The 12,301-nt window shown below is 38.7% G+C and overlaps 1 protein-coding gene across 2 annotated transcripts in view; it reads right to left on the minus strand.

Annotated features, from left to right (window-relative positions):
- sema5a (sema domain, seven thrombospondin repeats (type 1 and type 1-like), transmembrane domain (TM) and short cytoplasmic domain, (semaphorin) 5A) overlaps positions 1–12,301 on the minus strand; it is a 98,948-nt gene that overhangs the window by 40,143 nt on the left and 46,504 nt on the right. For both annotated transcript variants that reach the window (XR_008905495.1, XM_056738682.1), the window contains exons 6-10: positions 10,521–10,619; positions 6,801–7,014; positions 5,441–5,726; positions 5,106–5,241; positions 2,499–2,703 (exon numbers count right to left, since the gene is read on the minus strand). Coding sequence is in view for 1 of the 2 variants with exons in the window: in XM_056738682.1 (XP_056594660.1) it covers positions 2,499–2,703; positions 5,106–5,241; positions 5,441–5,726; positions 6,801–7,014; positions 10,521–10,619 (940 nt within the window). In the remaining variant the exon portion in view is untranslated. The remainder of the gene's footprint in view (positions 1–2,498; positions 2,704–5,105; positions 5,242–5,440; positions 5,727–6,800; positions 7,015–10,520; positions 10,620–12,301) is intronic.

A 12,301-nucleotide genomic window follows, 5' to 3' on the forward strand; every position in this document is an offset into this window, starting at 1 on the left:
AACGGGCCCGGCTTCTCCCTAGAGAAGATTCATTATCTTCTCCAAAGGGTGACTTTTGTGTAGCCAAAAAGGAGGGCAGAATTATCGTCAGAATCACCTTTTGGAAAGTTACACGTACCCCTCGACGAAGCATGCGGTTCGAGCGACTGCGAGATTCAAGCCATTCACCGGTCTCATAATGTCATAAAGAGCGAACGGGATTGGGCCGATAACCCATGTAATATCTATTTTATCCTCGGAATGTTTGCTGTTAATCTTGTGTGCACTTCAAAGTGCTCTTTCAGATGCTTTATAGGAGCCATACAACACGGGGCAATGAACTTTTAGATACTACAAGAGCCACTGATTAGGCCATTGCCCTTGTCAAATCAGCCTTCAGTGTTCTATTTCATTCCATTCAGCTGTGAAATTCCAGCTACGTTCCTCACACTTCAAGCTATTATTGTCTGGCATGAATTGAATCGAGTCGAACACTATAAACACAGCACCGCAGAACAGTACGTGCCATTCCAGAGGACTTATAGAGGATCTGAAATCTTTTCATCTGGACTGTATGTCTTTATATTGCAATCTAATTGATTTTCAAAGTGGGCAGACAACGAAAACATTATTATTATAAGTTATATCGGCATTTGGTGTTGACGCCTGCCAATGATCTTTAACAGTTGGTGGATACCAAAAAAAGAAAATCAAAGTCAACACTGATCGGAAATTCTTTTTAACCGAGATTCCTAGTGTTTATGTTTTACAAGCTTATAAGTGTCTTATTCCAATTAACATGTTTATCTTACGGGATTGTTTTACAACAGGCGTCCCCCTGTGCTCATCCTTTTGACAGGTAACTAGACGTTCTGTGTTTTTCATCCAAAACAAACAGACTCCGAGCTTTCCGAGTCTGTGATGTGCATCTGGAGAACAAATGGGAGCTTACAGTACATTGGTCTCTATGTAAGAACATTCTGCCTTTGATGTTTCAGTGCTGCTATGTGTCTAATGCCGTTTTTCAGCCTGGTGACCAACTGTTGCTCGCTTCAAAGGCCAGTGATTCAAATGGACCACCAATTATTCCAGTCAGTTTCCCCCTGCGCTTCCCCCTTATGGCAATGCGGACGTCTTTGCTCTGAAAAGTTTTGACAGTAAAAGTAACATTCTAATAAGCAGTGGGTTTAATGAGAAGATGGCCACACGGGATATTCGGATAGCTTTTAGACGACGCTAAGATCTGTTCTCTTTTACCTTTCAGCTGATCACATTTTGGTTTGTTCAGTGTAAATAGACTGCTGATTTGTAATATCTTATATGGGTGGATTTCGAAAAGCAAATAGTGACACATGCATACACATTTTTTGATAAATAAGTGTATATGTGCCGTATAGGCGTAGATCAGATCACTGATCATCAGAGGTTATCATTTTTACTATATACTTAAGTACATTGGAAATTTAAAACACTTTACTAAATTATAAGGTATATATCATACTTTTTACTTCACTATATTTCATAAATACATTTGATGTGTTTTTCTTAACTTAAATGCATTTAAAAAATACATAATAAATGTACTCTAAAAACAAAAAGTGCTCTATTTTTACACACTAATTTATTATACTTAATCTACTTTTTTCCCTACTTTTTTAGATAAAATGAAGATCTAATTTTACTGTAACTGTGCTATTTTAATACACTATGAATAGAAGTACAAAACATATAATATATATAATAATATATTAATATATTTTGTATGTAAATTAGGAACTTGATCTTTGATAATAAAGCTCTTTTTTAAAGTGTATTTTAGTGCACTATTTTTTTAACCGGGGTTGAAAATGTACCTGAGAGTAAACTTTCCACCTCTGACTTGCAGTTTACCATGCAAAGCATGCAAACCAATTAAGTGCAGCATAGACTTTTTCAGCATCTTTGGTTCCAAATATTTTTCCTTTCATTTTTTCCCATAAAGATTCCTTGCGTTCCACACCATTAACCAAACCAATCTGAATGACTCTCAACATTACAAACTTGCAAAATGGAAACAGATACACAGTAGAGTCACTGCTGAGTTTACGTGATGCTATTCTTATTACAGTACCATGTAACAGCAACTTTCCTGATCAGTGGATCCCAAAAAAGTCTTTACTGGAAATTCAGTTATTTAACAATAAAAATTGAATCTGAAATCATAGCTGGACAAAAGCATGTACCATCACTTGTCACAATGTCACAGCTCATCCTGGCTCTGTCTTGGCAGCCTAATATATTATCATTAAAATTCTCTTAAAAATTAAATTTCTTTATATAGAAAATAAATGGGATTTATACATCCAGAACCCTTCTACTCCGCTTAACTGACTTTATACTCCAACTCCATTAACCTTCATAAGTTAGGTATATCTAATGCTCTTTGGCTCGGCTCTGCTTATTTCATTCACTCTATATTAGATGTAAATGGATGTGAATGCTACATTTGCTCTCCATACAGAGGTGTTGTGGTACTATACCTGTGGCTAGATAAATGATGTGATAGAGCATGTCTTTGCCCTGCACTACGTCCACGGCTACATGGGAGAAGCGCACGTTGTCCTCCATGAAATACGGCACGGGAACGACGGGCTGTATCACCTCATGCATCAGAATAAACTTCTGAGCATCTTGCAGGTTCCTCTCGGTTAGATTCACATAGGAGCCATAATCTATAGTGCCACACTGAAAGAGAAAATAGAAAAACAGGATTAACATCCTTTAAAAAAGGTTAAATAAAGGAATACTGTGATTTCTTTTATTTTCCAAATTCAAACATATTGCTAATGACCACATACCATCTGTGACAATAACCATCATTGATTGGATTTCACATTGTAAAATTGTCAGATGTTCCATATGTGCAATAGGAAAGAGAGAAGTGCGGAAAGCACTTGCAGTGAGATGACATCAGTTGACCAAAATTACTAGTTTTCCTCCCTGAATAACAGTTCATGCGGCGAAACAATCCAGCTGGCCTCACTAAACCTGTACTCTATATCCTGGATCACATTTAATCAACATCAATCAGCTGAAGATCACTATAGGCATATTTCTACTTAAATGCGGTGCATGTTGGTCTTTCAGGAACGGAATATACGGCAGTCCACTTTCCATTCAAGCCGGAAGCCACGAATTCGAGGCTCGTAAATCTGGCCTCTATAACATGGACAAATGCTTGATGAAGATGTCACAGTGAACGAGATAAAGTGTGACTCCTGCAGACCATGAAACTCTACGGATCAAAGCCGTTTCCTTTGAGGGGAAAGAGTTTTTCTTCTCTCATATGGACGCAAGACATGTAATTATCGGGTCACACAGAGATCGGCTTTAATAAGCCAGACGATACACTTTGATTTTGCTTATTCAAAAATGAAATGAATGCCCATCAGACGGTTTCTTAAAAGGTCTAGATATGGTGGGCAAACCATTTTAAAAAGCTTGTTGAAGGGTCACGCCAGCCACACACAGAATCTATAGATTTTGCTTTCTTTTTATCTACAGCTAGAATAGAGAAAAGTATGTAAACTTCAAACATATAACATGCTTTACCTTCAAGTATTTTGACTATTTTTTTCTGTTTCTAATAAGACTACTGCTTTTTGCTCTCTTGAACACATTTCATAATGTTTAAATCCACTCCACATAATTCCCCCAAAATCAGCGCAGATCCTCTTTATTACTCTAATATATTTAACTGCCCTCTATTTACCTCCAAGCTAGGAAGCGATTGCCAGTCACTTAAGGTAAGAAGATTTTAGACGCAGATACGTTCCTCTATCTTATTATTTAAGCATAATAACCACCAGAGTTTGTCTTTGAGCATAGATTTTTATAAAGCAGCTTTATGAAAAACTCAAAGCTCCTTAAACTCACTGTGATGAAGTTATTTGAAATGACAATACTCCTCAGGAGATGAATTAAGCTCTTATCACTGTAATTGTACTGCCAACATTTTTATTAGCTTGTAACTTTATTAATACATTTATGAGAGGTACTAAGGCATGGAAATGAAGGGAAATTAACAGCCAAGGGAGAAGCTTTAGGAACAGTAATGCACAGGCTTGATCACTGACAATATGAGGATTTTGTGTTTAAAGATTTAGGCAAGGCAAGGCAAGTTTATTTATACGTATAGCACATTTCATACACAAGGGCAATTCAAAGTGCTTTATGTAAAATGATTGACAAAGAGAAATAAGACATATCTTTAAAATGCAAATGATTTAAGATCACAAATACAACCTTCATACACTTTGCAAACAATTTTGTCCAATGCAATAAAGTGCATTGAAAATAAAGGCAATAAAATGCATGAAAAGTATTGAATTGAAACTTCTCTTTAGCATCCACAATGTATAACACTAAAGTGAAATATTTATTTTTGTTGTTTAGAGAAGAGTACCCCCAGGGGGCCGCATAGCAAGTGATAGGGGGTCCCTGTAAAAGTCTAAAGAATAACTGTCAAAAAAGTCATTATAAAGTAAAATACCAAATGAGATTAAAATAACAACACATTTTAGTTATTGTTATATTAAATATATTAAGTGTAATTAAACCCCCAGGGGGTCCTCTGCTCTAAACAACCAAAAGAATATTTCACTATAGTGTTAAACATTGTGGACGCTACATAGACTTATCAAATCAGTTGCTTTCCTGTAGCTCAGTGATTAGAGCATGGAGCTAGCAATGCCAAAGTCATGCATTCGATCCCAGGGATTGCACATACTCAGATACAAATGTATAGTATCATGCAATGTTAGTGGTTTTGGATAAAAGCGTATGCCAAATGCATAAAATATGAATGTAATAATAATAAAAGTTAGATGAGAAAATTAAATAAACAAACAATTTAGCAGTGCATATACTACTTTTAGATTTGTGTATTATTTTGTCAGTGTATAAATCAGGTGTTTATAAAATATGTAGAGATATAGATGCCTTTTAAATTGTAGAATGGGGGTCCCTCCTATTATCATACTTGGGGGTCTGTGCCAAGACCGAAAACCCCTGGACTAACATTTTAAAGCAGTCAGGGACAAAGCATTCTGAAATATCTTAGTACCTGTCATTTACTGGGCGCTTACCTGGAAGTCAGGGTTGGGATTGGGGTAGGGCAGCCATGCGGAGCGCGAGTTCTCCTGGTACTTGAAAGGCCCACTGAACACTTGGGTAACAGCGCTTAGATTGAAGGTGCACACTGCTGATGCTGCAATGCTGTTCCTAAGAAAAGAGTCGGAGAGGTAAGACAACACCTGACAGATTTTACCCGCTCGATCATTAAAGCATAGTGGGCGATAATGTGAAAAATGGATCTGTCTATTGCTGACTGTGATAAAGCATTATGTTACCAGAGGGATAAGGACGAGTGAGCTAAAATATCTCTAAAAAACATGATGTAAAAACAGTGGCTTTTACTCACACGTTAGTTGTGAAGATTCCATACAGCAGCTCCAGCTCGGGCAGGAAGAAGGTTCCCTGTAGCTCATTGTAGTTGAATGGAATCTCACCCGGCCGTGAGCAATTAAGCCTGGCCTTCATAAAGGTGGTCCATGTGTCCTCCAACAGAAAACGGCCTCCAATGTCATTTTTGCAGACCCGGGCAGCACGAGAGAACACAGTCCTGCCGCAGTCGTGTTCCACTGCATTCTCCCGGAAGAAGAAGTAGGTGAAGTTACCGATGTCATAGGAGGAAACGAAGTTGGGCTCTGAGTTTGACAGCGAAGAGAGATGGAAAGACAGTGATTAATAACAGATGCCATAGAGCAGGACTCCTGGCCCATCATTTGAAGTGCAGGAAAGATGCGTGTATTAATCTTTTGCGTAGGTAATAGACAAACTCATTTGTCACGGGCGAAGAGAAAGGTTATGGTGAGAAATGATCAAAGCAAGCTACGAGTTTAATTATCATTCTCCATTCAAAAATGATGATCAAATGCGTTTCTCAAAGGCAAAAAGATCAACTGTCACGACCAACTTTACCACATTCAAAGCCTTCATGATTGACAGTAGTTTAATTTTCTTTTGTGGTTTGGAGCTTAGCGCATTCGCACAAGTTGAAGCGTAAATTGGAAAAAGTAAATTGGAAAAAGTTATTTTTCCAATTTTCTTTGACCGTAAATCAGGTGAAATTAGTTTCTGTCGAGATTCTATGATAATGTATGAACTTGTTTTTTTAACACATCTGTTCAGACAATTCTTTGTGGAGATATATCTTTGAGAGAAGAGATCAGAGTTCTGCGGTTAGGAAGGTGTATTTTGCTTCTGTGCCAAAACCAAATGTCACACTTCTGCATTTTCACAAGAACCCTACATAATTAAAGAACCGGGGTTCTTTAAAATACACTCAATTTTTAAAGGTGAAGTGTGTTATTTTGTATGTTAAAATACTTTCCAACTCAACATGCATAGACAACCGTAGGTACACCATTTAAAGGTTAATTCCTCTGAAAGGTGTGACCAATGTGGCTTTGTGACCTTATCAAAACACTGCTTTATTTGTTAGAGCATCACAGCCAACCAACAGCATATGTTAAGAAACTTAAACAAAACAAATGTTTAAAAACGTTAATTTTGACTGTCCATTGTAACGTTACTGGTAGCAGTGAAATTACACAACTTATCTTTAACTAAACATTTATGCCACACTTTAATGGGTTTCCAAGGGTAATAGAATATTTTCATGAACTTCCCAGTTACCTCATCATTCTGCTATTAATGACATTTTAATAGGGTTCTTGTAGTAATTCATATTAAATGATATCTCTCTTTCTCAGACGTACCGTTGAGCCATTTGGAGTTGTACTGGGCAGTGCGCAGAGGCGGGAGTCCTCCCAGGCTTCGGTAGATAGCTGGGTCCCTGCCGGAAAAGTCCATAGCCGTGGCGGCATACAGTTCCCCGCTGGAAGTGATGAGGGCAGTGGAGTTATGCAGGGGGTTATAGGGGCAGCGGGCCATTCCACTGATCTGATCATGGACCTCAGTCAGGTTGGTCAGCTGCGATGATAGAGACAAAGAGTGTGAATTTAGAAAGATCAACATTAGGTAATCTTTACATTCAACTGCAAAGTTCATTAGAAGTACAGTTCACCCAAAAATGTAAATTCTGTCTTGATTTACTCACCCTCTGGTTATTCAAAATCTGTGTAAATTTCTTTGTTCTGATGAACAGAGAAAGATATTTGGAAGAATGCTTGTAACCAAACAGTTCTTGGCCACCACCATAGTAGGAAAAATTACAATGGTAGTCGAACGTGCCCCAGAACTGTTTGTCCTACATTCTTTAAAATATATGGATTTGTGTTCAACAGAACAATGAATTGTACAAAGATTGATTTCCTACTATGGTAGTCAATGGTGTCCAAGAATTGTTTGGTTTGGTAAATACAAGTTTGGAACAACTTGAGGGTGAGTAAACAAAGACAGAATTTTCATACTTTGGTGAACTTTTCCTTTAAATATCTTTCAGATTCAATTGGGTTGTTTTTGTTTTTTTTGCTTTTTTATCGTAGGAAGCTCACATTAAAATTAACTGGAAACATTTGATTATGCCTTTATCAGTTATTTAGCTTTTCATACACCTTTTATGTTTAGGCTACATTTTTTACCATTGTTTCAGACATTCAGTCTTAAAATACGACAATCGTGAAAATATGTCCTAAAATTTATTTTTGACCACATAATGTTATCAAACACAATACATAATTTGAGATGTAGTGGAAACATGTCATGTGATAACTAGTCTCAGACGTCATGCCCATGGACCGTTTGCTTAACTTCTGATGCATAAGGCACACTTTTCTGGAAACACTTCAGCAAGTACGAAGACGCCAAATGATTGGTTGAATTTCACAGGATTTCCGGGAGACGTGCGTGTCGCTTTCTTTAGCGGACTGCTTGGAAACAACTCGAAGCCGGCACTCTAAGAAGTATGCTGTCGTGTTTACAATGGTTCCTATAAGAATTCATCACGATTGACTATAGGCTGAGTTCATAAAAGTATGCAAGGTTCACAGCATTAACTTATAATCATTTTGTTGCAGTTAACTTTTGACAAGTTTGTAAATGTACACCGGTTACTGAGGGGACTTTCCACACCTCTAAACATGACACTGCACAAAACGTGATTGGTTGCTTTACCCGTCAGTCATATGGCCTCTTGGGAAGGCCTTTGCCAAAGAAAGCGGCGGTAAGTTACCTTCAGTATGATGGTCTGGCTACACGAGACTATGTGATGCCTGACTATATATTGTTGGACATTATTAGTAGACAATAAACAAATATATAGTGAAAGGAAGAAGAAATACTGGGTATCTGTAAAATATATTATACACGTCGATTTGATTGACAATCAACAGAAAACACAAATTCTGGCCTGAACCAAAATAACTTTGAATGAGTTAACGGTTTGTTTTGATTTTGAGAGGAGAAAACCCATTAGATTTATTTGGTGGAAATCTCAAAAATGTTCAAGTTCTATTTTACAGAGAAGTTGATGTAGCAATAAAGATTATGTTTGTTTTCAAATCATTTAATGTAGCAGAGACGGTCGCCCTACTTCCTCCAGCCATGTCGTGTGCTATTTTGCGAGATGGCAAAAATGTTTATCTCATTACTTGGTTGTCACGCCAAGTGGCGGCTGCAATGGCGAAATGCTAATCGTTCGCAACACACCCGTTCCATCCTTAAGTGCAGTATAGCAAAGCCCTGATTCCTGCTTAGCGTGACATTCAGCCAGCAAAGAGAAGCTACCATGACTGGAAGGTAATTTAGAATTGTATACATTAAGCACAAGGGATGTGCCAACACAGGAATCAAAATAGTTACAATTTTTCGCGCTGGTCTACATTTTTCAATACGCTTTGCGAGTTTCTTTACATGCGCAATGACTGGCCTGAGAAACCCCCCGACAGTTATCCATCTGCACTACTGTTTTTGTTTTCTGCATTTAAAAAGCAGTCAGCAGCTCTTTTGAGAGCAAATCATATTTAAAAATATTTAACAAACCGCAGACTAACAGTGCACAGTGGCATTAAAATCCTTCGCTGTGAAAAACGACCAACTCTACATAACGCTCGAAAAATCCAATTAATGTTATAACTGAACCAGATAAAGCAATGGTGCTCATCCCTTCCAGTTTTATATGCATCTGGAAGCTATTAGTGGAAAAATAACAACTTAATAGTTATTAACATCAGTAATTTATCCCGTGTAGCGCTAAATACATTTATGCTGCTAGAAATGTCATACCTATAGAGAGCTTATAAGTGGTAGTCTGACTTTGTTGGGTACAAACGTGTCAGTCTATCCTGAAGGCAGCTTAGATCCTGTGTGGCCTCACTTGAATGTTTTTTATCTTACAAGCAGCTGACTACCACAACACTTGCCCTGTGTAATCAATGTAAAGGGGGATTATCCTTGATGTTGGCTCGAAGAAAACCTCCGCGAGTCTCTCTGCTTCCTTCAGGACCCATTTAGTTGGCAGTCAAACCGAAACAATTTGCATGTTTGGCAAGACGAGGCAGCCTTTTGAAGCGGCACTGCCAGGGAGATTTCAGGGACTTCTGCCTGTGCCAAAGCCTGAAAGATGTGCCTTTTCTGGCCGAGAAGAAAGATGAAAAGCGTTTATTGATGGAACACCTTCTGACAAACGGCATTCGGAAGTCATAGAAGATGCAAGTCATAGTAGATGCAGACACACTACCCATAATGCACATAAATAGAGAGAATTGAAAGGCGCCTCTTCAGGACATGGACAGCTGTGCTGCACGCTGAGCAACCTAACAGCCTCGATAGCTGTTTATTTGAAGATCAAGTCCTACCGGCGACGCCAAAAGGACATAAAGAAGCGAGTGACTGAGTTTTGTGCACGTGCCTTCCTTGAGTCCTTTCCCGCTGGTACAAGATATTCAGGATGGTAAATCCCAGGGCTGATTCAGCCGTGAGTCAATATTTCCTGCCATTCTTTAAAAAGAAAATCAACTGTCGTCGATTACCAGCCGAACGCCATTATCATTATCACATTTGAAGGATAGAGGAGTAATCCGGTCATTCAAATTCTGGGATTCACATGCATAAATGGCACCTACAGATTGTGACAGGGAATAATGGGGAACGTCAGTAAAAGATGCTTATCTTTCAATCAGCCACACTGAGTGGCGTTTGTTGCGATAGCCAGCTACTGCTCCGCAAGCCCGCGTTGGATAAATTTGTCGAAGATAAAGTGCAAATGCTTGCACAATACCTGCATAACAAGCGTGAACTTTTTTTTACTAAGGACACATACGCACTTGAAAGCTTTTCTCTGAGGCCAAAACTATTCAGTCAACAAAACTCTTATTGAGATAAACCGCAGACTTTGGTGGAAATACCACATGCTATGCTACACATCCCACGCAGCGCAGAAAAGGTCAATGTGGAGAGAGCTTGAGACAAAGCTAGCTTCACATCGGGTCACAAAAACCTCTTACATTACATTAAGACTGTTGACGCATTTACTTTACCGTGCGATTGGTGCAGATGGGAGTGAATGCATTTGTGCCGCAGGTAAACAGCCTGTCTCCGTTGACTAGCAGCACTCGGATGTAATTCTGACACTCCTCCTGTGAATAGACATTAGGGCAGAGGCATTAGGTCATAAAAGTGTAGCTTTTAGGTGTTTTTTAAACTGAATTAACAGCAGTATGTCGGATTGTATTGCTGATTCCATTATTAAAACAGAAACATAACCTTGATAAACATAACATAACATAACCTTGATTTCATGCCCGTTATATAGCCATATTAAATAGGTGCTATATACGCATTCAAGTATACCTTTCTGTCATTCTTACACATTTCACATTCTTACACAAAAAATAGGTGACAGGAGTGTTATCAATATGTCTGAACAGTGAGCTCACACTGAAGGGATTCTGGCCAATTCTCAAAAATATGAAGCCTACTGTCTACAGTACAGAAGCTGGGTTACGGTTGTCCTCCAAACAAAGTTAATGCCGTATTAACCAGCTCCAAGTTTTTTTAAACTGCACTGCCTCAGTTCGGTGTGTTTTACAAGGCTTTTCGAAAATTTAGGAGCCAGTAAATCATACTTGTCTCAAGTACTTGAAACCCTGTCACCCTGTCTCTCTCTCGGTTGATTTAAAGGTGTTCCAAGGCGGTCCTGGAGGGGGTCTGCTTTATTCCCTCATCACAATGGCTGTTAACTTGTAAAGCTATTTATTTCTCGGCGCTACGCAAAGTGCTGCAAAGAAAAGCGTGATTTACATTCGCTAATGCAATTTGGCTGACGGGCAGTGCTTTGGCGAATGGGTAAATAAACTGAGATTTAATATGCCCGCCGCATCACGATATGACATGTTTATGAAAATCCCTGACAGATGGCTGTATTCCATAGCGTAATGTAGTGGCTATTATGCGCTGTTAGCATTATAAACAAAGAGGACTCGATGGAACCGTGCATTGCGTCAAACTCTTCCCTTTGTTCTTGAAACAACAGACTTAGATGCACCGCTTGAAGGATTACTCACAGACTTCTCCTTAAGATGCTGTTTGTTGAAGAATTTTAGCATTTTGCTTTGTGATATGTACAACAACCAAACATGGTAATAGTCTACTTTGAGATGCCATATGCACTGTTGATACAGAAAGGTTCACTAGTGACTAGATCACGATAAGACACATTTGTTAGAGAATTTAAATAAGATGTGTTGATGTGTTCATCAACAGCCAGACGAAGTGCAACTTGGCTGGTGAAAGCAGGGGTCTTAAGACATGTTCCTAAAGTTGGACTATTTTTTAAGTTAAAAAAGCTGTAGATGTCTGTGTCACTGTAGCCTAGCTGCTGTGCTTTTAATATGCAACTTTCCCAAGAGGGTTGAACTGCATCAACTGTCTGAAAAACAATGTGCACACTGTTGTGATTAAAGCACTGCTACAAATTATGTAGAAGAAAATCTTAAGATCTTAAAGAAAAGCTCCACATTTTTAAGCGTGTCACTGCCAGCCGTCTTCTGGAAAAGGTGGCTGTGCTTGCATTTCTGAATTACAATGACATTTCCGTAAGAGTAACATCTCATGAGCCTCTGACCACATTTCACGTATTGAAAAACAGTCATGGGAACATTCGTGCAGACCTAAACCACAACGGGCCCCAGAAATACACCTTGGGGTTCGGGTTAGGCTGGCTGGATGACAGGCTGATCCCAAACACACTCCCAGAATCCCACACCTGGCTTAGCTCAGAATATTGCATACCACAAAACAAAAGGGGATCTTTTGTCTT

The sequence above is a fragment of the Triplophysa dalaica genome, chromosome 23, assembly GCF_015846415.1.
Source record: "Triplophysa dalaica isolate WHDGS20190420 chromosome 23, ASM1584641v1, whole genome shotgun sequence".
NCBI lineage: Eukaryota > Metazoa > Chordata > Actinopteri > Cypriniformes > Nemacheilidae > Triplophysa > Triplophysa dalaica.